Here is a 26,191-nt window from a genome sequence, read left to right as displayed (position 1 = left end):
GTCACATAAGTAGCCATATACTTGTATAGTAGGGCTGTAACGATACGCGATATAAAACCGAAATCGCGACACACCCCTTCCAACTCCCAGCGTTATCCTTCCCGTCCAGATCCAATGCTACCACATCTTTAAATTATATTAGTATTATTTGAAGTTAACATTATAAAATACGTAGAGCTACATCACAAAACTAGTTGAGGATAAATTATTTAAAATTGTGGAATTTCAGCGTTATGGGACGTGACATTTGCAGTCAAAACTTGAAATATAAATGCATTTAATGCATTTAATACCACTATATTGAAACTTCTGTTTATATATCCATTCTCCCTTAATAAAGGAGTCCAGACATTAGAAAAATATAAGTCTACACATGCATTTTATATTTAATATGAGGGAAATACACATGCGTTACAGACGTGACACACAACATATTTACCTTTTAGGTGGCAAAATATGGTTTTAGTAATTCAGGGAATTACACTGCACAATACTATCCTACCCACCGGATGAAGAAGGGTTGGTTCCCCAGAACATAAAATATTCTTTTATTTCTTCGTGTTTGCATTTATGAGGAAAAAACAATGTTACGAAGTGACAGTTCTCTGGAGGCGGCACTAAAACTTTCACAGAGACCTCAAACAGAAAGCACAAAGCTTTTCTTTAAAGTGAATTTCGTTTTGTATTAATTGTATCTTCATTTTAATCGATGTTTCATCAACCAATTACCTGGATTTAATAAATAAGAAGTAAATATAGCAGACAATAGATATTCACGACACGGAGGCGCCGGCGCGTGAACTGGAGCTCGTCTCATAAAATGAACTGAAACTCAGCGTATAAGGTAGCCTACTTGCCTCACATATTTGATAAATATGTCTACTTTAAACAAAACAATTCAAAATGAAAGAAAACAGAATGCTCTTATGTAATCCGTATGAAAAGTGCATTTCTCTCTGGCACGTTCACTAGGGGTCGACCGATTATCGGCCTGGCCGATTATCGGCGCCAAAATTAAGCATTTTTATGGTTATCGGTATCGGCCATTTTCAAAACCGATTTGCCGATAAAATAATTTTATTTTGAAATGCGCTATATTTGGCTCTGACGCAGCCACCTTTGTCGGAACTCACCACTCTGTAGACTAGACTAATGTCCCCGCACATCTGATTTGTTGGGAGTCACGAGTCCGGCCAATCAGCGCGGAAAGCTGAGGCACTGAAAGTGTGTTGCACTCTCACACCGAGAGAGCACTCGCTGATTAGAGCTGCTTCACTGATCACGCTTCAGTTGTCTCTCAAAGTTAAGGCAGCAGCAGACTTTGCTGAAGAAGCAATAGATTTAAATCATTCTACACTGAAGTTGCAAAATACTTCAATATAATAGAGCCCTGTGATTTCCGCGATGCAGAACAGACGGAGTCGCGGAATCCAGTCATAAAAACGGAATTTACTGTTTAAAGCGGAATATCACGGAATTTGTCAACTTTGATGAATTAATAAAAAGCAGGTCAGTACAAATCAAACCGCAAAAAGGCTATTTAAATATGAATCCTGCGTGTCTCTAACGTTAAATGAATGGCGCAGAGACGCGTGATTTCAGTTACCACACACACACACACACACACTGGAGCACGCGTGACGCTTGCGCTGTTTTCAGCCTCAGCCGCATCATTATATGAGGACATGATTGCATAAACATCATCTCCAGAGCCGCTTAGTCACTTCATGAGCTTTTTAATGCTTCAACTGAGAAAAGTTATCGACATATCATAAACACACAGAAACTCAAAGATCTCCACGGCAACCCGTCAAAATAAAAGTTTGTTTTTTCACAAGGCCCTAAAAATTACATTTTTGTTAAACTGTAAATAAATTGAATAAGTTTGATTTTAATTCATTAGAAATGCTTTTTGATTACTAAAATTTTATTTAAAAATTAAAATAGAGTCTTTTAAGTTTTACAAAATGTTTACAGAATGCTGCTGGGTGCTCCCTGCACTTTATACAAGTTATTATTATTATTATTAATAACAGTTCTCAGATTCAAAGATATGTTTAAAATCATTTAAAGAAAGTATTTGTCAAAAAACCCTTTGTTATTCTTAATTTTGACATTAATTTACAGTTTTACACCAGACATAGCTATAATATATATATATCGGTTCAAAATATCGGTTATCGGTCTATTTGACCTGTAATAATTGGTATCGGCATCGGCCCTGAAAATCACATATCGGTCGACCCCTAACGTTCACTACTGCTACAATCGCGAGTCAGCATCGTCAACTTCATCTTTCCAGCCGACTGAGCCGACACTGACAGAAAACACTTGTTTATTAATAAACAATTAAAATCTTTCCTTGCTATATTTGACATATTCATAATCATTACTTTTGCCGGTTCTTTGTGACAGGTTTTAGGTCCTTTATTGGCAGCGCTACCCTTACATGTTACTCGTCAGTGTCAAAAACATGGAGATTTTTTTAGTCAATAATCGCACAACCTATTTGATATTCTATAATTAAATCGTGTAGTCGACAAGACCCACACAATATGCCGTAAGTGTTTTAAGAATCTTCCTCAAATGACCGGCAACACGTCCAACATGCAGATGCATATCTTACGGCACCATCCCGAAATCAATTTAGTTGGAGCACAGAAAACAACCTAAAAGCAGCAGCCTACACTGCCTAGTTTAGTTTAATAATTTGCATAGTTAATATTGTTCTTTTGTGTTCGGTTTATACAGTTTTTTTCAAATGTTATTTAATAATTTTTTATTTATTTTTTCTCAAAATTGCTCTTTTTTTTTCACACCCAAGCCCCGCCCCGTGATAGAATCGTGATATGAACCGAATCGTGGGTTTGGTGTATCGTTACAGCCCTATTGTATAGTAGTTATATAATGCAGTAAAGTTTTAATGACAATGTATTTTGCCACATCAACAAGTGATGTTTTAGGCATGACAAAGCCATTTTGATGTTTTAAATGTACCGGTAATCTCATCTTAAACCTAAATATCTGTGTGTGTGTGTGTCTGCAGTGGTGGTGACTTTGGAGCCGTTAGTTGGAGCAGAAACATACGTCAATGGCAAACGCATCAATGACGGTGTTGTACTCAAACAAGGTGACTTTTTATCAATTTACTTTTTTATGTGTTTTTAATTCGGTGGTTCAGAATGGAATACTAGTGTATTGTTTACTACAGACCTCGCCGTTCAAACCTGCCTACTAAAATTTTATATAAAATGCTGTTATACAGGACTTAACATGCAACGGTAAACATTTCATATACTTTCATTTGGAAATAATGCATTTTTAAATTTTGTTTAAAAAAGCCTTAAAGGGTTAGTTCACCCAAAAATGTAAATTCGTCATCAATTACTCACCCTTGGAACACAGTCAGCAAACAAACATAAAGCATTTAAATTTGGTAAATGGAAGCTCAAGCATGAGAACAAATAGGACAGGTTTGTTCTCGCGCGTCAAGCAGGTTCGGTTGAGCTTCTGTTTATGTTCGCTGATCAATGTCTATGTGAATAAAAGCCTAAACTCACTCTGTACATCATATAAAGCGATTGTGTCTCTTCAGAAGACTTTGATTAAACCGCTTGATTCATATGGATAAGTTTTACTATCTCTTTTTAAATGTTTTGAAGCGTCAGAGTTTTGGGTGAATAGATTTTTAATGGAGGGACAGAAATATCTCAGCTTTCATTAAAAATATCATTTGTCTTCCGAATATGAGCGAAAGTAATTTTCTTTTTTGGGTGAACAAACCATTTAGGGAAGGAAAGTCATGTTGAATTGTGGGATACAACAACCAGGGCATTGTGATATACTTAACTTTTATGGCAAATGTCACTGGTCATCTGGATATTCTTCTCACACAGAAAATTGTCATGCTGTGCACAGTTCTGTGAACAGTTCTCATTCCCATCATGCATCTTTACCGTAGCTTGAAATCTCCTTTGTTCTCTTTGTCCTGTGCTTGTATAGGTAACCGTATAGTGATGGGGAAGAACCATGTGTTCAGGTTTAACCACCCTGAGCAGGCCCGCCTGGAGAGAGAGCGCAGTGCCACACAGGAACAGCAGGGGGAGCCAGTGGACTGGAGCTACGCACAGGAAGAACTGCTGGAGAAACAAGGCATTGACATTAAGCAGGAGATGGAGAAGAGGTAAATACACATTTAACAAATGTTCCTATATGGATGGATCCGTGTTCAGGTCATAGCCTTGTAAAAATGTATGTGAAATGAGTATTAAAATGCATTAAGCTGTTTTTTGGAACGAGGTTGCTGGTTTGTTAGGGGATCTTGTAAAACCTGGTTTCAGCTTTTTCTTTTTCTTTTTCAGCAGGCGTTTCCTTGCTAATGTTGTCTCTCTTTCAAACCCACCCTCTCTTAGACTGCAGGATCTGGAGAATCAGTACCGCAAAGAGAAGGAAGAGGCCGACCAGATACTGGAACAGCAGAGACTAGTAAGAAAAGACACTGTTTAAGATAAGAGAGACATCCAAAATGTGTAGTGATGGGGGTACTCCATTTTTTTTTCTTGCTGAGCAAAACTTTTTTCTATTGGGCGGACATTTTTCGCCACCTGAGCAAAAATATTCTTTATACCTGACCTGAACAGCATACGTAGAAACGCAATGGTTTCAACATTCAGTTGTAACTTTTAACTTGAATGTGCCATTTCTATTTTATTTGACCCTTGATGTAACTTATTGGTATTAAATCATATTTTCGAAAAACAAGCTTCTTAACAAATTAAGAAGTCACTAAATGAAGCACATTTTAGGTTACCTGATATTTTTTTACAGTGCTGTTAACTGTACAGTCTTTGCCAAGAAATCCTATGAAAAATAATTTACAAAATCTTCTGCAGGACAGTTCAATTCTTTACAATAATAGAATATAGTATGAAAGAAAAGTAAGCTGTTACACTGAGATGGTTTGGGAAAACCATAAAGTGTTTTTGTACAGTCAATTAATTGTGTACAGGAAGCATTAAACCATCAAAGTTAAATGATTGTTTATTACTTATGAATTTCCAATATTTTCTTTAGCAGGGGGTTTCAAACTTTTAATGGCAAGGAGCCCTAAACAATACCCTTGTGAGATTCTTTATTTAAGCTTATAATATAATAAAATATAGGCCTAATATAACCTAAACAATACCCTTGTGAGATTCTTTATTTAGGCTTATAATATAATAAAATATAGGCATAATATAATATAAAAAAACGAATTTAAGTATTTGAAGTGATATAATATATCAGTTTAAATGCTTAAATTTGATTACATATTATATTATTATAATATGAAAACAAAGCATTTAAATAGATCTAATAGCTAAATATTTTCAAGAAAAGTGAATATAATCTAATCTTTTATAATCTAACATCCCTGAAACTCCCCCACACATAAAAACATCTATTTAAACTAATGATGTATTTTGAGTTTGCACGCGGGTGGGTGTGTAATTGTTACCGTTCTGTGTCCATCAACCGTTATTTCCACCACTTTAATCAAACCACTCTTCTTTAAAACATTATGATGTGATTTTGTTTCACATGTCTATGCGTTTCTCGTTCCCTCTTGTATTGAGCTATTTGGTCCACACACACACTCACTGCCAATCAAACGCGCTCTCATCGTTCTCTTTCTATGAAACCTGTAAACTGCATTCACCAGTTGTCACTCTATAGCGGTTGACCAGAGCACTGAAATTATTTCTCACTTAAACTACAATCAAATGGATTTCCCCACACGTTTCGCGTCAGTCCTCTGCGTGGCATTTTATTCTTTTATTCTTATATGTGCTGCTGTGCGCTTTTCTCTCAGTTACAAAATGAATACAACAAAAATGACTGCAGTTAAGAAAGCATCTGTTCAGAGCGACGTGGACATGTGCAATTCAGCACTCCAGTCCTCCGGTCATGTCACGTTTATTTATATACCGCTTTATACAATAGATAGCTTAAAAGCAAGCAGCTTTACAGTATTAAACTTTAAAAACAGTGACAGTGTTTCTTTAAATTAGAATTAAGACTTCATTTTCTACAATAAAGCGACTCTCCAGTGTGTTCATGATTTACTCATGTCTGACCTCATCGAACTGAACAGAAGAAATGAACCAGAGATGATATCCACAGTTTTTTTTCACAAGATTTTCCACAATACTGCAAAATACTTTTAAAGGGATAGTTCACCCAAAAATGAAAACTGTCAGTAATTACTCTCCCTCATGTTGTTCCAACCCCGTAAGACTTTCGTTCATCTTCAGAACACAAATTAAGATATTTTGGATTAAATCTGAGAGCTGTCTCACTCCTCCATAGGCTTCTATTGTACAGTAATTGAAACCTGCCGGCCCAGAAAGTTAGAAAGTTCACGTAGTGTAACAGCGCAGCGCTACGGTTTCAATTACAATAGAAGCCTATGGAGGAGTGATCCAGCTCTCAGATTTAATCCAAAATATCTTAATTTGTGTTCTGAAGATGAATGAAAGTCTTTCATTTTTGGGTGAACTATCCCTTTAATCCCAAAGTAATTTGAATTCCAGATTTTCAATGTGGACCAAGCTTGGCATCATATCATGTGTCCAGTCTCCTGTGTGCTTTGTGTTAGCAGCACCATGTGTGTGTGGTGTGCAGAATGGCTGCCTAATGTGTGCAGATCGCTCCAATTTAGTCCGTTAAGCAGTCCCGTGACAGTTAGCACATTGCCATAAAAGCTACAGTAAATGCAGCTCACTAGGTTTTAGAAAGCAGCTAATGTGTCTTTCTGTCTCTGTGTGCAGTATGCAGACTCCGACAGCGGTGATGACTCCGATAAGAGGTCCTGTGAGGAGAGCTGGAGGCTCATCTCTTCTCTCAGAGAGAAACTACCTGCTAACAAGGTCAGACACACACGCCTGGAACACCAATACATTGATACTGAACCCATTTGACTTATTCACTTGGTTTGTCTCTCTAACACATGCACGATCAACCTTGTTTTGAAATCGCTTAGGTTGTTGATTCATTTAAATAAGCTGTTTTCCCCTAAAGTAGTTTTATTCAGTCTATTGAAGCCTCTCCTGCATTGTGGTCTCCTTCCCTGCGTTCCACAGCGTTTCACTTTTCTGCTAACCTTGGAGGATTGCCTTAAAGCGGCTTTGGGATCTCATTCATTGTTCCTTTCACAACACTGTTATGTGTGTTTTGTTCTCTCTGACTGTTTGTTCTCTGGAGTGTATATATGTATTTTTAATCCAAACTCTTGTATCATAACTTATTTATTTACATCATTGTTCAAAAAGCTTTCGTCACAAAGCTTTTATATGGCTTCAGAAGACTTATTTTGAAATTTTGCACACATCAACATGAACGGTTTTTCCATACCTTGCATGTTATGCTCCTCAATATGCAGTATTTTGCTATAATTTTACATTTCCAAGAAAGAGAGGAAATATTTATTAGAATTTATTTCAAATATTATGTATTACACATCTTATTTAGTGTGGGAGAATTTTTAATGAAGTGAGACCAGATTTGGTTTTTATTTAATCAAAGATCAGCTTTAAAAACCTTTTAAAAAAGTTTTTTATTTGTTGTTGTTTTTTTTACTTTTTTTCTCGTCATGAATATAGCGGTGTTTGGTGGCATGATGTTAAATAATAAACAATCAATCCTTGCATCTTGCTGTCATATTTCTAAAAAAATATTATCTTACACCTTGAGTGTTTTTGAGACGCGGTCTTAAGATTGTTTGAGTTTTAAAAGCTCATCTCGAGACCAGTGCATTCGGTTTCTGAACCGTTCATTTCTGCCTCTGGCCAGGAAGTAAGTCTTCTGTTCTCGCTAAATGTTTGCAGATGCAGTCTATCGTGAAGAAGTGTGGTTTGCCCAGCAGTGGGAAGAGGAGGGAGCCGCTGCGTGTGTATCAGATCCCACAGCGCCGACGCATACCCGGCTCCCAGGAGCCCAAACACAGACTCAGCCTGGAAGAGCTTCGCACACAGGCTGTTAAAGAGATCTGCTATGAGGTGCCTCATTGTGTTCCATACGTGGCTAAAAATAGCGCTCATTTATCTAGGTTAATGTTAGCGTGAGTGGCCGTGTAAAGTGACTAATGTTAGGCGGCTACTAGCATATTTCAAGTTTGAGGTTAATGAATGATCAGCGAACGTTTGGATTTCCTGCCCGGCATATTTACCACATGGCCAGCCGTGTTAACGATTTTGAAAATAATTCCAATATTATTGTTCCTCTGTCCCGTTTTAGTGTGGACTTTTACATTTTAAAAACTATAATTATCATCCTTTATATGGATGGGTTTTTAGCCTCGGACTCTCTGATGCATATTGCACACAGAAACGACAAAAGCTTCCTCAAAACTGCATGCACCAATCTGATTGGCTTGTCACCTGCTTATGTAAGTGTCTGCAAGACATTAATACACATATGGTCGGACTTTACATTAATAGGAGCACCTCTTTTTATTCCTCCTCTTAAGGTGGCGCTTGGAGACTTTCGGCACACACGGCAAGAGATCGAGGCCTTGGCCATTGTCAGGATGAAGGAGCTTTGTCGGACATACGGCCAAAAAGACCCTCAGGAGAGAGAGACTTGGAAAAGTGTGGCGAAGGACGTATGCGAGACTGTGGGCATCGGAGAGGAGGAGGGAGACCGGGAGGAAAGAACAACAGCAGGAGGAGGAGGGAACGAGGGAGGAAAGACCGATATGGGAGATCTCAAGGCTCATATTGACAAGTTGACTGATATACTGCAGGAAGTGAAGATCCAGAATAATATGAAGGATGAGGAGATTCGATCGCTAAGGGATCGCATGGTGAAGATGGAGAAAATATTCCCTGTCGAAGTTCAGGTAACGCTTGTATATCTAGAATCAGCCACAAAATGTGCCTACACTTCTTCTCCCCAGTCCATTTACTAACTGTATGATGCAAACGAAAGCTGAAAATCTGATAGACTCGTCGGTGCACCAGCCTGCCTGAAACATCTGTGCTAAAGTTGTGCTTAAAAAATGTATGTGATTTATTAATTGTATTAAAGTATTAGAGATGCACCGATTACAATTTTCTAGGCCGATCCCGATTTCCGATTTTCCTTGAGTTTGACCTGCCGATACCGATTTTAGCCGATTCCGATTTCATTTTTTCAAACCACTTTACAGCACACACAAATATTTATTTTCTATCTTCTCTTTAATAGAACATTTTGCATAGAACATTTTTTGAACAGATAATCGCTATAAAATAGAACTATATAAATTACTCCTGGTGTGGGAAATTCACACACATCTAAAGTGCAGTGTTATGGAAGAACCATTTCCTTTTCACATCCAATATCCAACTAAAAAAATTTGATATATATAGATATAAGTTTTATTTGCCATTTTATTTGATATATTTAGCAAACTAAACTTCTGTATGAAAACCGGTAATGGCATTAAAATAATATATAAATCTAGCCTTCCAGTATAAAGATATTTCTCTCTCTCAAACACACACACACACACAGGCCTATTGCAATCATGCACATCAATGGCAAGTTATATTTCTCAAACAGTTCTTCTCTCATCTGACACATGTCCAGCCAGGCTAAAAAGGACAAGTGGAGCATGTGCAGGGAAACGATTGGGAAATAATAAAAACAAGTTTAAATGGGTACATTTTCTATAAATATTTTTGAGTAGTGCTGCACGATTTGGGCCAAAATGATAATCACGATTATTTTGATCAATATTGCGATCACGATTAATTATCACGATTATTTGTTGATTTTAACCAAAACAAATTTTATTGCCACATTAGGCTAATTATAACTGCTTTCACATCCATATTGTGCTACATTTCTGCTAATGTATGTGTATCTAAATAAAATAGGTCCTCTTATTCACCAAAATTCAGTGCATCTCCTTAAAGAATAAAGAAAACAATAAAGAAAATGTAGCAAAACTTCAACAGGGCACTATTTTACATTTTACATTGTGTAAATCTATTTTAGGAAGCAAAATATAAACTTGCATTGTACCTGCATAATGGATGTGAATAAAACACGCAAAATATACAATCAATAAAAAAACAAATATTCCATAACAGAATGTAACCAAATGAGAACATTTCAAGGCAGAACTGCACTATGGAAGTTCGATTAATGGATGAAATTCAGAGTCATTGTTATTTGACGCTTAATAAATGTAAAATGTTGTGGTAGGCCTACAGTGTCAGTGATTAGTTGTGAAGTCTTACTGCATAAATTTAATCTATTTAATTCTCCATGTGAAAGTTTATGTGCTCAAATTATTTCTATTTGTTAAACAATAGGTCAAAACAAGACGTTTGTAGGACTGATTATTGGAGTCCATTAATCGAACTTCCATGCCTCTTATGTAAGGGTTAATGCCCGACGAGGTGTCCGTTGTCAGGTTTTAATGGACGACGGCGAGGTGTAAACCGGCCGACGCGCAGCGGAGGACGGTTGCCTCCGCCGAAGTCCATTAAAACCTGACAACGGTCACCTCGAAAGGCATTAACCCGCTTATACCATGGTCACTTGCCAAATAAAACATTTTTAAAACATTAGTTTATATTTTAATTAGGCTAAATCTAGTTTTTTCAAATAATAACTTGCCTGACGATTTATTTAGCAACTTGAGATATTTATAGTCCGCTCAGCTTGTAGAACCCTTCAGGTTCAAAAATGCATTTTTTTTTTCATGAAACACAAAGGTAGGCATAGTTATTTTTTTATTGCACATAAAACACTTTGTGTTACACTAGTCTACACTAACCACAGCCTCCGAAGCACCGCTGTAGGTCGACTCTCCGATGCTGGACTGGAGAGCCGTCAAATAAAGTCGGTGACAGGCCATCGATGCGAGAGCAGTCTGCGGGCTTACTGGGCTCCGTCAGTCCGTGAGAGACTGAAGATGAAATAACGAACGAAGTCGCTCATTGTAGTAGGCTATGTAATATCTAACTAACGTTGACTGCCTGTTGCTATGGTTACTCACACAGCTGTTGTAGGCAGCGCATTTATTTATTAATTTCGAATGGTAAACAGGCAGTTTCACCAGAACTACTTTAGGTGTCCTCTATCACTTTTTAACGGACACCCTGCAGCCAATCAGAATCGAGTATTCACCCAGACCATGGTATAAATAGTAAATATATATATATGTAGTATGTACCAATTTACTAATGCAATTTACTAATGCTCACACTCGGTCTCTCACGCGCACTGTCACTCAGTCTCTCTCGCGCGCGACACAATCGGTAGGCGCGCGCTGTTGCTCGCACGCAGACACACTCGCGGTCTCTCTCGTGCACTGTCGCTCGCACGCAGACCGTAGGTCTCTCTCGCGCACCTGGGCTCATGGAGGCACGTGATCAGACACTGGTTTACGGTGCGCTAGATTGGCAAAAAAAAAGCTTTCTGTGAACTGAATGACGCATTTAAAATATCGCTCGATCACGCGAATTTGATCGTGGGAAGCCAAAATCGTGATCGTGATTAACCCCCTGGGGTCGGCTATCGCGCCGGCGCGATAGGCAGACTTTTTTTCTTATCAGTGCAAAAGAGACTCAAAATACTCTGTTGATTTTAATCTTACATGTAAGTGTTATACATCAGTCGATCCTGTTTAGTGTATATTATTTTTCTGTATACTCACAATAAAAACAAAGTGTTGTGCTTTTTGTCAAATGAAGAAAAATAAACATGATGCGAGTTTTGCCTTCTCTCTGTCAGTGCAGTCCATTCTGAAACGCGTCCGAAAAATTAACTCTAACTCTGCAAATACTTGTCACACAGGCACGAGAGATTTTTCTTTATGAAGCTTGAATTCTCTTCTTTTCAATGAAGTAATTTATATAAAAAACAAATATTCTCAGTTTATGTAATCTGTATGAAAAGAGAGTGCTGTCAGAATTTTTTTCCCCAGCTCATTACACTTCATTACGCGTTAATCTGACACGCCCACGGAGAACGCGCGCTATTCAAACGCAAATGTAGAGGAAAGCCATGACAACGCCCACATCAGCCGTTCCACCGCGGCGGTAAAATGTGGGGTGTATTTGCTACCTTTTACCGCTAAGAGGCGCTACAATCATAGACTCTGAAAAGTGTTCGTTTATTCTCTCTAATGCGTAATCTGCTGCTCATTCAGAGCGATTGAAAGCTGGTAGCAGATGAATTCAACAAGTGAAACGTAGTTAAAATAATTCATTACCACAATACTGAAATTAGGCTGAAATACTGAAATGAAATTGAATAAATAATGAAAACATAAAACATTGCAATAAAAACATTTAGGCTACATCAATGAAGCTTTACAAAAGCATAAGACTTTAACTCTAACAGCGTACAAACGGTGGCTCAGTGATCAACGCATCAACACGAGCTTCAGGGAGCTTCAATCGACCCGAGATCGAATCTCAATGTGGCATACATGTTGTTAACCGATGTTGGCCAACAGCGTTTATATTTTACCTTCTTGATGCTTAAATAGCTAACTGTTTATAACTGTTTACTTATTTAAAGTCAAGAGTTTTGTTTAATTATCATTACAACATAAATTTGCTACATTCCAGTAGAACCGCAGCCGCTGCACAAAGGACACAAACTGATGAAGGAAGATTGTCAGCCGATTGCATCAGAAAATGAAAATGAAGAAGCTCGTCTTTAGTCTGCTAAATTATTGTGTAATGTAAAAGAACACTAAAATTACTTAAGTTTGAAACCAAGTTCGAACATTTCAAGGTTTAAATAAAGTGTTTTTTTTTATTTAAAACAGGGTTGCATCGGGTTTAGAGTTTATTTCTTTTGCGATGCAAAATAAGAAACACTAGGCTAATATTATTCTTGCGACATTTTAAATTTGTATTGCCAAATAAATGACATTAAACAATTAAAACAGTAGGCCTACAAAACGAAAATTGTCCAAAGCAACATAATTAAATTAAAACATGCGTTTTTCTTTGCCTCTCTCGCGCTGAATCTCTTTTTAACAAGTTTATTTAGTCTCCCTCGCTCTCCATATGAAAGAGGAACATTAACACCTAGGCCTATTGTCCTGCGCGCACAGCACTGAACTGTCCCCCAACCCCCCACAGGCTATCGGAGTCTGAGGCTGATTTAACACAAAGAGAAGTCGCAATTCACACTTAAATCGCTATTCTAGACAGTGTTGATAATGAAGGAATTAAATGATTTAAGTTACATGTAGCCTAGTGAATTTTCTGTCATAAAAGTTTATTACTAAATATTTCATTATTTCAATAATTGATGAAATAAAACTGGTTTGGGCCAGCTTTTTCCAAGCAAAACTAAATATAATCTGAAAAAACGCATGTTAATTTGTTGTCATGAACAAAATGTTCAACTTAATATTAAATTCTACAGGGATCTTTGGATCCTTTCAACCAGGCATGCAATTTGTGAATTAAGTTTTTTTTTTTTTTTTTATTATTCAAATAAATATCGAACCACGGTGCTTCGTGGTAATGCTGCTAAATTAAATAACATGTAGGCCTATAGAATAATTATGAACTTAAATGAAACAATATCGCAACATTTCGACAAATACATTATTTGATCTGTTTTTACATTTTAATTCAGGGCGATTTAGCCTGCTACATTTCATTAGAGCGAGATTTTCACCCTTGTCATTTTCTCATTGGGAAGCGCTTACATAGGCTACATGTTTGAGTAGATCCTCTGTACCTCTCGTTTTCATATGGATTACATAATCAGATAACATTTATTAGCCTGAATATTTAGACATTTAAAGGCATTAGACAGAGCCGATTTCTTATAGTGACTGAGCTGAAGTGGCTTTCGGTTCATTTTTGTGACGCGCAGTTCCCGGAGACAGAGACGACAGATAAACTTTTGTCGTTAGCAAAAGTTCGAATAAAACCCGATTTTAGAAAAATGCATAGGGCCACTCGGCGTGGTCTGCCAAAACACTTAATTATAAACTTCAATATTTCATTCAAAATAATCTCAAAACGCTTTGTGAAATTTTGAAAAGCCGTGCATGCATTAAGGCCACTTGAACTATGGACAACTGAAACGCTGGTTTTGATTTTATTGTTTATCGTTGTTTAAACGTGCTTGTTCTGTTGCATATCTCTATTTTATATTTGATATGGTCTATTGGTGAAGTAGCCTATAGCATTGATTACTGTGGAGGGAGGGGTGTGGGGATTCAAATAATTCAGCAGAAGCAGGGATGTTTAGACCAGAAGGAAATCCCCGTCCCCCTGGCAAATCACACTTTACTTAAAACCATGTTTTTAAAAACTCTAGGTTGTAGGGAATCAAAAAAATAATAATAATAGGCCTAATAAAATATATATATATATATATTGGCTATATATATAAAATTACTTTTTTTACAGAACTGCTTTTGAAATTACGATTGGCCTCATACGATTGGTACAGATGCAAAGTCGTTCTGTTGGATACTATTGTTCCTTAGTGTAAAATGGAAATGCATGGTAATTTTATTTTATAAATATAAGCAAAAAACTGTATGGTGTACCAGAGTTTTAGAGCTACACAAATCTCTCTGCATTAATAAATATAAAATTTACAATAGACCATGTTTGTTCGGGATTTGAACCCGTGTCATCTTGATGATCGAACCGTAAGTTCTACCACTCGGCTATGAATTTTCTCACTGAGAAATGCCCAAACGTTTGTTTGTCATGAGCGAGAAAACGTTTTGTCGTTAGCCTGTGAGTGTAGGCCTACTTTAGCCTACATGAATAAAAGTAGACCTTTTACAGTTTTAAAAGATGATATCTTATCTGTATGACCAACAATTACGCAGTAAGTTCTTTTAGCTGTTATGAGAAAAATAAATTCAAATGAACGCGCCGCCGCGTTTGTCAAACTCTAATTCAACATGCCAGAATAAAGCCAGATTTTAGAATAATGCATAGCCACTCGGCGTGGTGTGCCAAAATACCCTAATTATAAACTTCAATATTTCATTCAAAACCATCTCAAAACGCTTTGTGACATTTTAAAAAGCCGTGAATGTATTAAGGCCACTGGAACCCGGATCGTAACTGCAACGCGCTGCATGTCTCAATACAGGAGCAGAAGCGCTGGTTCAGATTGTATTGTTTGTTGTTTAAACGTGCATGTTGCATATTTAAAAATATTTGTTTAAAAATAAATGTTTGTTGTAGGCTTATTTGCAAATTACCATAACTTGTAGAATTTCATCCTTACTGTTAATTGACATTAGCCCCACTTACGTTTTGATAAATGTCCCTTTGCGCCACCTGGCGGTCATTTCGCGAACGACTTTGAAATGCGACTGGTTTATTTTTATTGTATTGGTCTACTTTAAAAAATAATACTTTATAAGACATTTATGGAAAAAGACTATTTTCTTTTCAAGATTCTGTAGAATGGCCCATATAGCATTTGACTAGAATTTGTTTCCAGGTATGACTAAAAATGTGCTTTTGGCTTTCATTTATATTTTGATTGTTTGTATATATATATATATATATATATATATATATATATATATATATATATATATATATATATATATATATATATGTGTGTGTGTGTGTGTGTATATATATATATATATATATATATATATATATATATATATTTAGGCTATATATATACAAGAAAGAATGCAATGACAATATATATATATATATATATATATATTGTCCTTGCATTATTTCTTGTGTGACACCCCTGAATGAAAGGCTCATTATTATGTAGGGTCACTGTCTGAGAACCACTTAATATTCATGATAGGGGTTGGGCCGTTCCGCCCATCTGCATATTGCCTTGGCAAACAAAAAAATGTTTTTCACAATTTAAAACAATCTATTGGTTTATGTGAATGATTAGGAAGGATGATTTTCAGATCATTTTGAAGCCAGAACTCGAAGCGTCAACATCCATTTGTCAAAAGTCTTGTGGACACATATTTAGTATTTGTTTTGTGGTCTTATTTCAGCAGCTTTCATTTTAATTTTTTTCAATAACCACGCATAAACAATATTCTCTTAAAAATACAAACAATGTACATACAAGTTGCTCACAGATTATGGTAGCCCTGTTTGTGCTATATAGAGTGAATTTACACCTTTGCCATTAACATGTTTATAAATAACTGAAAAAAGCACAAATGTAAGGGCATCACAGAACATCCAAATGGCCCCAAAAACACCTCAGACCCCAGAGGGTTAAAATTCGATTAATCGTGCAGCCCTATTTTTGAGTCTTCATTTTCTTTTCTGACATAGCCTAGCCTACTTCAGTTCTTGTTAAAACACACCAGTCATGCAAATTCTGTGCATTTTGGGCACTTTGTGGATGAAATCATATTAATTTTGTCCATCAAAAGTGTGCTTTCACTTAAATTGAGCGCAGCTAAAATAGACTCGGCGCCGAAACCCGCGCTTCACTGTTGCTCACGCGACGCTCCTGCTCGACGCTCACACGCGGCTCCGGCTCCCGGTGTGAATGCACTCGTTGATTAACAAGCACGCCAAAAAAAAAAAAAAAAAACGCGCTGCTCCCGCTTGTGGTGTGAAACGGCCGTAATTCACGAGGTTTACTACATGTGCGCGTTCCGTGTGCACGTGTGATGCTGATGTTGCGCGATGTTAATCATGCGGTGCCAGAGTGCATTTGACCGGCATAAAATCGGATTATGTCAGACTGACCGGCCGGTCGCCGATCATGGCCGATCACGTGAGAATCGGCCGATTCCGGTCACCGGCCGATCAATCGGTGCATCTCTAGTATTGATGTGTTAATTTGGCATTAATTATTTTCGATAAACATTTCCCGAAATGACACTTCAAAACAAACTGTGTTTGATTTCATCTTGTGTAACAATCCTATTATTACACAGTTTTGCTTGTGGAATAATTAAGCATTGAAGAAGGATATATACAAATCATGTACTTGTATTAAAGGTGTAATGTCATGTAGTGGTCAACCAATATATTGCCACGGCCAATAAGTCAGCCGATATTTTATTTTATTTTATTTTTTTAATGCTTTGATTTGGTCGATAAGTGTTCTGTTTGACTGATAAGTGTCGGAAGCGGGACTTTTATTTTGATTTAATCCCTTCTTTCACTGACATTACTATCGCATCTCGGAGCAGGTCTCGATTTTGAAATAGTGAGAAACAATGTTTTTCATAAATGTAATTGAGTAAAAGTAAGATATTATGCTTTGTAATGTAAAGTATTATTTCCTAATACATAAGGCCATTGCACACTGAGTCCGAAATTCGCATCTGAAATTTTCGCACGGAAAAAAAAAATTCGACCTCACGTTAAGTCAATCACGCTTGCACACTGCCTCCGAAACTTTCGTCCGTCATAAACAAAATCGGATCGGGTTCGATTTTCTGCGTTTTTCGCATCCGTAGCAAGCAGTTTGAATGGAGTTTGTATGGTGTTTTGACAATTCAGAGTAGAGCCCGACCGATATATCGGCGGGCCGATATTATCGGTCGATTTTAGGCATTTTCCTAACTATCGGTATCGGCATTTATAATGGCCGATAAATGAATATTTAAAAAAAATGCGGGTGCGGTGATTCATGTAAGGGTGGCGCTGCCAATAAAGCACCTAAAAGCTGTCACAAGAACTGGCAAAAGTAATGATTATGAATACAACAAATATAGCAAGGAGACATTTTAATTGTTTATTAATAAACAAGTGTTTTCAGTCAGTGTCAGCCAAAGATGAAGTTGACGATGCTGACTCGCGATCTTCAGTGAACGCGTGCCAGAGAGAAATGCACATTTCATACGATTACATGAGTCTGTCTGTCTTTCGTTTTGAATTGTTCTGTTTAAAAGTAGACATTTCAATATAGATATATTTCAATTCTCAGGTCTATACGCTGAGTTTCGGTTCATGAGACGAGCTCCAGTTCACCCGCAGGCGCCTCCGTGTCGAGATTATCTATCGTCTGCTAAATTTACTTCTTATAAATTAAATCCAGGCAAATGGTTGATGAAACATTGATTAAAATTAAGATACAATTAATACAAAACGAAATTCACTTTGAAACGAAAGGTTTTGTGCTTTCTGTTTGATGTCTATGTGAAAGTTTCAAAGCATATTTTAGTGCCGCTTTCAGAGCGCTCACGTCCGTAGTGCTGAACTGTCGCGTCTGTAACATGGTTTTTTCCTCATAAATGCGAACACGAAAAATAAAATAAAATAAAATAAAATGAATATTTTATGTAGCCTGTGGAGACTGAGAGCCAACCCTTCTTCATCCGGTGGGTAGTAGCCTACTTGTGATTTGCGCAGTGTAATTCACAGAATTGATTTCTCTGCTACAAGCCTCTGTCACGTATGTGAGCTTTGTGACTATTGCAAGCGCGCAGCTGAGAAGTCCTGATTATATTGTCTGCTATATTTAGGCCTACTTCTTATTTATTAAGGCAATTGGTTGATGAAACATTGATTAAAATGCGTGGTGCGAGCGATCTCCGACAGTAAACTGATTCTGCTTTGTCTCGGGTAAACTGTTGCGACGCGAGCAATAACGGCCGCGTCCGGTGTAAACACAGTGTTAAAGCTCATTCTGCCTGATAACGCTACGTTACAACATCAAGCAATATTCCAAAAATTTATATAATTATAACACTTTATATAGGGGCCCTTTTGCATTAAGAGTAGCATAGTTTCACGTTTAGTACGTTTTGCTTACTAATTATTTAAAATAGTATAAAAGTACTGTACATATGTAATTAAAAGCGTTTTCATTATGATATTATTCATTTTACTTTAGTAAAAAGATCTGAGTTCTTCCTCCACTGGTAGAGATTAGAGGAATTAAGAGTAAAAATAGAAGATAATAAGGTTTTGTCAGTGACACTTTTTATATATTTATTGATATAGTTATGACTAAATTAAAAGACAAAGTCGTTAGTGAAGATTATGCAACAGTATTTAGAATATAATATAACGTGCAATGCAAAGTTTGGTTACAGCTCAGCTGGATAATTCTCATTCTATCATTCCCCCTGCCTCCATTACATATCTGTGTCACACAAGTGTTTGATTACCACATTTGAGTGATCATTGCAAAACGTGTTTATAAAATATATTTATTCTGTTTATAGCTACTGTGTAAAGTACCCATCAAAAGTTTGTACACACCAATAGGAAAGTGTCCAAACTTTTGACTGGTATACTGTACTATAATACACATAAATAATATTGCTACTGTATTATAATATACACATAAATAATATCGGCCGATATATCGGTATCGGGCTTTTTTTACTTCCTAATATCGGTATCGGCATCGGCCCCCAAAAATCCATATCGGTCGGGCTCTAATTCAGAGCCACCGAATCACGAATACGAAAAACGCATGCAAAAGTTTCGGACTTCAGTGTGCAGTGGCCTATAAAGTAGAGATAGAGGAAAATGCACTGAAGTCCAGTAACAAGGTAAAAACACTAATCACTTTGTGTACCTTTTAAATCCAATGTCAAGATTCTCTTGGTATTTTGTATTTCAGGGAGACGATGAGGACATTGAATTTGGTGGGGCCAGAGATGATGAACCGGCAGCACAAGTCCACCGACGCGATGAGGATTCTGGGTACCGGCGGGGTCGTCATCGTTGGCAGTACCCGGAAAAGTACCACGACCCTAAACGCCGCAGAGGAACCAACAATCAGCCGAACAGTGTCCTCTACACCGCTCCCTCGGGACACTCTCAGAACAACCCGTTTAGTACAGCATCATCTCGATTCTCGAATCCATCTTTCAATCCTCAAAGCTCTCGCAGCCCCAACGGGCCTTTCATGCCAGGCACCGGACGTTTTTTGCCGCCTCAAGAGAGGAAGCTACAGTTCCCGTTTAAGAATAATCCCCAGCACAGAGGCTTCTTCTGGGGACCATCTGCAAACCAAGAAGGTGGACAGGACCCATCTGCTCAGTTGTCCTCCGATACTGATTTGGTTCATACCTTCCAGTCTTCTCCCTCGCCAAACAAGGGCCAATGGCCACACAATCATCATCAACAACAACGGCGCAATCAGGGCAACTGGGGTAACAGGCAACGACCACGAAACAGGGGACGCAATCCATTTGATGGATATTTAACCAACGAGCAGGCTGAGCGTAAAGACGGTGGGTCAGTCCAAGGCCAGCACAAGCAAGGTAGAGCACGCTACACCTGGTACAATCCCAATTTTGCTTCAGACCAGTCTGTTGGAGATGGATTCCAGCACTATAACTACAACCAAAGCAGACAAGGTCTTTACAAACACCCCAACTCACAGTACAACCACTACCAGCACCCTCATACGCAGGACAACCCTCCAGAGATGACCCAATTTAGGTCTGAAGCCAATCCCAATCCACCTCCTATCCCAGATTACAACAACACCCCCATGGAGACCTGATTACATCTGATCTTGTGCGTAGTTCTCGGAAAGGACTCTTAGAAACCTCGGGACCCTCGGATACAGTGTTGTGGTTCGTTGTGGAAGGGTTTTAGATGCTGAAATGGAAAGGGAGAAACTCCCTAGTGCAATAACAATGCTGTACGAAAGAAGACAAAACATTTTATGCACCAGAATTTTTATGTACATATTGCAGTTTCATACCTGCACCGACAATACCTGATTTTATGTGCGCACATATCTATATGTTATTCAGATGTGTATATATATATATCTATAAGTAGGTTATCAATTGAAAGCATACGTATTTGCGAGAGAATTGAGGTTCTAATGTCGCACAATGCACTGCAACGTTGACATTATGCTATGGTTACATGAAGCTATTTGGAGAGTTCTGTTGGATATCTGATGATTTTACATTGTGCCTTCTGAAAAGCCAAAGAATTTGGTGATTTATTAGCCCTCAGACTCATAACTGCTTTGGATGCTGCCTTTTTTATAGTTGCTGTTTTTCCTCCTCTTTTTTATCTTGCCATTCATTTATCCTTTTATTCTTGCATCCTGAGAGGCATGTGTTTCAGAAATTGTCTTCTGTTGTTAGGGGAGAAAAAGACATGGGATACATAATCCTAAAACTGTTAAGTGCTAACAATTAGGGTGGCGAATAGTTTTTTTTCTTTTTGTTCTTTTTGTTACCTTGCCCTAACCGGGCGCATCATGATAAAGAGACAATGATTCTATCTCTTCTCTGTTCAGGTGCAATCACACTGACAACACTTTGCTGCAGCGAAGTGACAAAGTAATTCATTTTCAATGAGAGTTGGCAGCAAACATCTTAAGCGGAGTTCAAATCCCGCAGCTGTATACTAAAAACAAATGATCTGATACGCTTTTATATTTATCGTTTCATGCATCATTTAACGTACAGGGAAAAAATATTTGATGTTTGATTCTTATTTTTGGCCAGAATAAGCTACAGAGTGGACCAGACTTTATGCCAATAGTCAAATGTCTGACTCTGTGACACTAGCCAAATACTGCATCTTTTCAACTGTTGTTCAATAACGTGCGGATTGTTCCGCTGATGAAATATCTTTCCAAAAGACTTTCAGTAGATGATAACTTTGGTCACACTTTAGATAAGGGTCTAATTCTCACTATTAACGAACTATTAACTATGACTTTTGCCTTCATAAACTACTAATTACTGCTTATTAATAGTTTGTAAGGTGGTTGTCAAGTTTAGTTATTGGGTAGGATTAAGGGATGTAGAATATGGTTGTGCAGAATAAGGCATTAAAGGGGTGGTTGATTATGATTTCACTTTTCTAACTTTAGTTAGTGTGTAATGTTTCTGTTTGAGCACAAACAACATCGGCAAAGTTACGACGCGCAAAGTTCAGAGCAAAGGAAGATATTTTCTTTTAAAGAAATAGTTTTTTAAGGACTACAACAAACGGCTGCTAGGGACTACACAAGCTGGGTTAGTAACATCACTAACCCTTACATTTACATAAACCCCGCCCCCACAACACGATTTATAGATTATCATGACAGAATATGCTAATCAATGACTGGAAGATAACTACACACAAATTCATCAACTAACCATTCAGAAATGTCCTGTTGCTTCTACATGTTGTCTCTCTATCTTTGTCTGACTCCGGTTTGAACATAAACATTGAAATTTTCAGTGCATGTGTGTGTGAGGTAATAGGACACTTTGTAGCTCCGCCTCCTGTGCCGGGAGCTGCAGCTCATTTGCATTTAAAGGGACACACACAAAAACGGTGCGTTTTTGCTCACCCTCAAAAAGTGACAATTTTGACATGCTATATAAAAATATCTGTGGGGTATTTTGAGATAAAACTTCACACACACACTCTGGGGACATAAGAGACTTATTTTACATCTTGTGAAAAGGGCATTATACCACCCCTTTAATATGTGCTTTATAAGTACTAATAAACACCCAATATACTGTATAATGCATGCTAATAAGCAACTAGTTGACAGTGAGAATTGGACGCTAAACTAAAGTGTTACCGATTTTTAGTTTTTAAAGTGACCTTTATACAGCACATGTAAAGCCTAACTATCCCTCAGCCTTGTTTTCATCCATGTTAAATTCAATATGGTGTCTACCTTGACTAAGGTCTGTTATCAGACAGATGATTGAAAAATAAATCATGGGCAACAACCACTGAATTCTTGCTGTATTCTTGTCGCACCTGGTTAGGACAAGCTGTTATTCCTATTTCGACCATTTCTAAGTTCTCAACTGAAAATCATCTACAACTGAATTTTTTTTTTACTTTAATTGTTTCAGTTGATGTATTTGTTTAATAAAAGCACAATAAATTGTTTGTGTATAGTTTCCAAAATACAATACAGACAAACATGTTAGTAGTTAATATTTGCTGCATGCTTTTCTTTGAATAAAATAAACGCACAACAAAAATAAGTGGTGAGAACAGCAGTTCTCTTACGAGAGGTTCTCTCGTATTGCGTAAGCTAGCTTACGCTACGGGAAAGATTCATCTTTTCTGAGAATTTGAAGCCAAAAAATTATCCTTTAATTTTGTATCCATTGTCAACGCAGTTCAGCTGCAGCAGACCATGAGCGGGCTAGCTAGCAGCTCATTGGTTCGCTCACAGAGAACTGCTTAAGCCTATGAGGAGACGCGAATGAACTCTCGGTCAATGAGAGTCTGAGCTGCTCTCATTGCGTCAGAACCCGCCGAAACGGGCGTGGTCAGAGAGTATAAATAGCGTCCCAGGCTGTAAACTCTGATTTTCATCTCTTCAGTGAGGCTACACGCATCTGCTGATCCTGAGAGAAGCCGCCGTCGTCGAAAAGGCAACTCTAGCGAGCATCTGGGAGACTGAGGAAGCCGGCCGTCTTCGCCACCTTCAGCCGTCCTGCGAGCTAGCTAATTTTTTATCAGCTAGCGGATTTGTATCCTTTTTACAAAAAAGCTTCCTGTACTTATTTGTATCTAAAAGAGCCGAGCGTCTTTTTAAAGATGTCTCGTAAATCCTCCTGCGGTTCTTGCCGCGCTCCCCTCGAGACTGGAGACCGCCACGTCATCTGCGCTCTCTGCCTCGGATTGGAGCACGCCGAGCTCGCCCTCGCCAATGGCGGCTGCGATCTCTGCAAGGACATGCCGTTGTCGACCCTGCGGGCTCGACTTCAGGCCACTAAAGTTGCTTCCGCGCCGCCTCTGACTTCGCCGCGGAAGAAGAAACGCCGCTCTTAGAGGCCGCCGGAACCCCAGCTAGAGGCGTTCATCCCGCCGGAGCCTGTCGCCTCCCGCTCTCCTTCTCCGCCGCTTCCGGACATACAGTTGCCGCCGAGTGGCCGCTCTGTCGCCTCCGATGACGCCGCGGACATCAAGGAAACCTGTTCGCTTCTCGCTTCAGACAGTGAGGAATGGTCCGGTTCTCACGCCTCCTCGGCCCGAGAATCCTCTGGGACCCGCGATGGAATCGAGGAGGAATTAGTGCGCCTCCTCTCACAGGCCGTCGAACGCCTCGGGCTCGATTGGTCCCCTCCCCCCGAGCAGACCATCAACCGTATGGACGGCAGCTACTTCCGCCAGCGCTCGACTCCCGTCTCTAAACGGGCCGCCCCCTTCCTGCCTGAACTGCACGCGGAACTCACGAAGTCCTGGAATGCCCCGCTCTCTGCTAGAACTCGCTCTGACTCTTCCGCCCTGCTTCGCGTTGTGGACGGAGCCGCAGAAAAGGGCTATCTCTCCATTCCCCCTGTAGAGGACCTGGTCGCCACACATTTATGCCCGCCTTCCACGAGATGGCGCTCATCACCTGTGCTTCCCTCTAAAGCCTGCAGAGCCACTTCAAGCTTTCACGCCCGCGCTTACTCAGCCGCCGGCCAAGCAGCCTCTGCACTTCACTCCATGTCCGTCCTTCAGATACTACAGGGTGATTTACTTCGTGAATGGGACGAGAGTGGAAAAAATCCCCCCACAGTCGCGGATTTGAGGAGTGCCACGGACATTGCTCTTCGCGCTACAAAATCTGCTGCTCAAGCCCTGGGGAAATGCATGGCCGCCATTTGTGTGTCTGAAAGACATTTGTGGCTCACACTCGCCGACATGGGAGATTCTGAGCGCGCCGCCTTTCTCAACGCCCCGCTCTCTCCATCCGGCCTCTTCGGATCTGCTGTCACGGGTATCGTTGACCGTTTCTCCGAAGTGCAGAAAGCCTCCCAGGCCATGAATCTTTTTCTGCCTCGTCGCGCTAGCTCCTCTGCAGGCCGCTCACGTGACCAGCCTCCTGCACGAGCCCCACTCCAGCGCCCAGCTCAGCACAGTCAGACTTCTCAGCGACGCCAGGGCGGCCGCCCTCGTTCTCGCTCTGACAGCCGCCACAGACCGCCGCCTCCTCGGGGGCCTCGGCCTAGGACCACCCTGAAACCTGATCACTCGAAGTCTGCCTAGCACAGCTGAGGAAAAGACGGCGCTCTCCCGCCGCGGCCGGACCGCCGTCAAAGTTTCGCCCTCTGTTAGTCCCCGCTCACGCGGCTACTACAGCAGTGTACCCCGCCATTACCAAGCCGGTCCCCTTTCCCGCTTGCATGAGCACAAACGCCGTTTTCACGGCGACCCAGAGAAATCTCAAAAAGAGCATAAAAGCCTCCTGTGTAGAAAATGTGCCCACAACACTGTGTTCACTCATACACAAAAGCATTTCAGTTCCCGTGTTTCTCACAGAGCCCACTCTCATAAAGCGGTTCCAACCCGCTCGAGTTTCAGAGTGCATAAGCGCGCCCTCTGCTCACTCTGTTACACGGCCCTTAAACTCCTCTCTGAGTGTAAGTCCCGCTGTCATAAACACTATGAGCGCGCCCGCGCAGCCCGCTATGTGCAGCAACGGGGACCATGTAGCCATTCACCCCTTAGCGTTACGCTTCAAAGCGTGGGAAGCTATTCCGGGAATTTCCCAGTGGGTGCTAAACACAATAAGGCTAGGCTATCGTTTACAGTTTCACCGCCGCCCTCCACATTTCCGAGCGCGGCTAGAAACTATTGTGAACCCAGAAGCAGTGACACTGCTCCGTTCAGAGATAGCAAAACTATTGTGCAAAAGGGCTATAGAGAGAGTTCCTCTATCTATGAGCGAGTCGGGGTTTTACGGCCGTTATTTTCTGGTTCCAAAGACAGACGGCGGCCTCAGACCAATTTTAGACCTCAGATTTCTGAACAAAGTTCTCATGAAGAGACCGTTCAAAATGCTCACTATCAGAAAACTCCTCGCGCATGTGCGCCAGGGGGACTGGTTCATTTCACTAGATCTGAAAGATGCTTACTTTCAGATTCAGATAAATCCCCTTCACAGGCCATTCTTAAGTTTCGCCTTCGAAGGCCAGGTTTATCAATACACCGTCCTTCCGTTCGGCCTATCCCTAGCACCCGCCACGTTCACAAAGTGCATGGATGCGGCGCTCGCCCCCCTGCGGAGTCAGGGGCTGCGAATACTGAACTATTTGGACGACTAGCTGATTTTGGCGCCATCACAGAGAGAGCTACTGTCTCATCGTACAGTTCTCCTCGACCATCTGAAAGCTTTGGGCCTCTCTGTCAACTGGACAAAGAGCGCACTACAACCCAGTCAGACTATCTCCTTCTTGGGTATAGAGCTAGACTCGGTCACGATGACGGCTCGTCTGTCAACACAGCGCGCGCGCCGTGTTCAGCGTCTCGCCGCATCT

General features: G+C 39.7%; 1 protein-coding gene across 1 annotated transcript in view; it reads left to right on the top strand.

Moving 5' to 3' along the window:
• The window catches only part of kif1c (kinesin family member 1C), a 67,211-nt gene extending 46,247 nt beyond the window's left edge, over positions 1 to 20,964 (top strand). Inside the window, exons 18-24 of the mRNA XM_056247408.1 lie at positions 3,047 to 3,130; positions 4,003 to 4,183; positions 4,413 to 4,485; positions 6,810 to 6,908; positions 7,866 to 8,036; positions 8,507 to 8,878; positions 19,567 to 20,964. Of these exons, the coding sequence (XP_056103383.1) occupies positions 3,047 to 3,130; positions 4,003 to 4,183; positions 4,413 to 4,485; positions 6,810 to 6,908; positions 7,866 to 8,036; positions 8,507 to 8,878; positions 19,567 to 20,457 (1,871 nt within the window). The 3' untranslated portion in view covers positions 20,458 to 20,964. The remainder of the gene's footprint in view (positions 1 to 3,046; positions 3,131 to 4,002; positions 4,184 to 4,412; positions 4,486 to 6,809; positions 6,909 to 7,865; positions 8,037 to 8,506; positions 8,879 to 19,566) is intronic.
• Positions 20,965 to 26,191: the final 5,227 nt, after the last annotated feature.

This window comes from Rhinichthys klamathensis, unplaced genomic scaffold, assembly GCF_029890125.1.
Source record: "Rhinichthys klamathensis goyatoka isolate OS25496 unplaced genomic scaffold, OSU_Roscu_1.1 h1tg000046l_1, whole genome shotgun sequence".
NCBI classification, from domain to species: Eukaryota; Metazoa; Chordata; class Actinopteri; order Cypriniformes; family Leuciscidae; genus Rhinichthys; species Rhinichthys klamathensis.
Note: the sequence above shows the minus strand (reverse complement) of the source record. Positions and strands in the feature narration are given on the sequence as shown.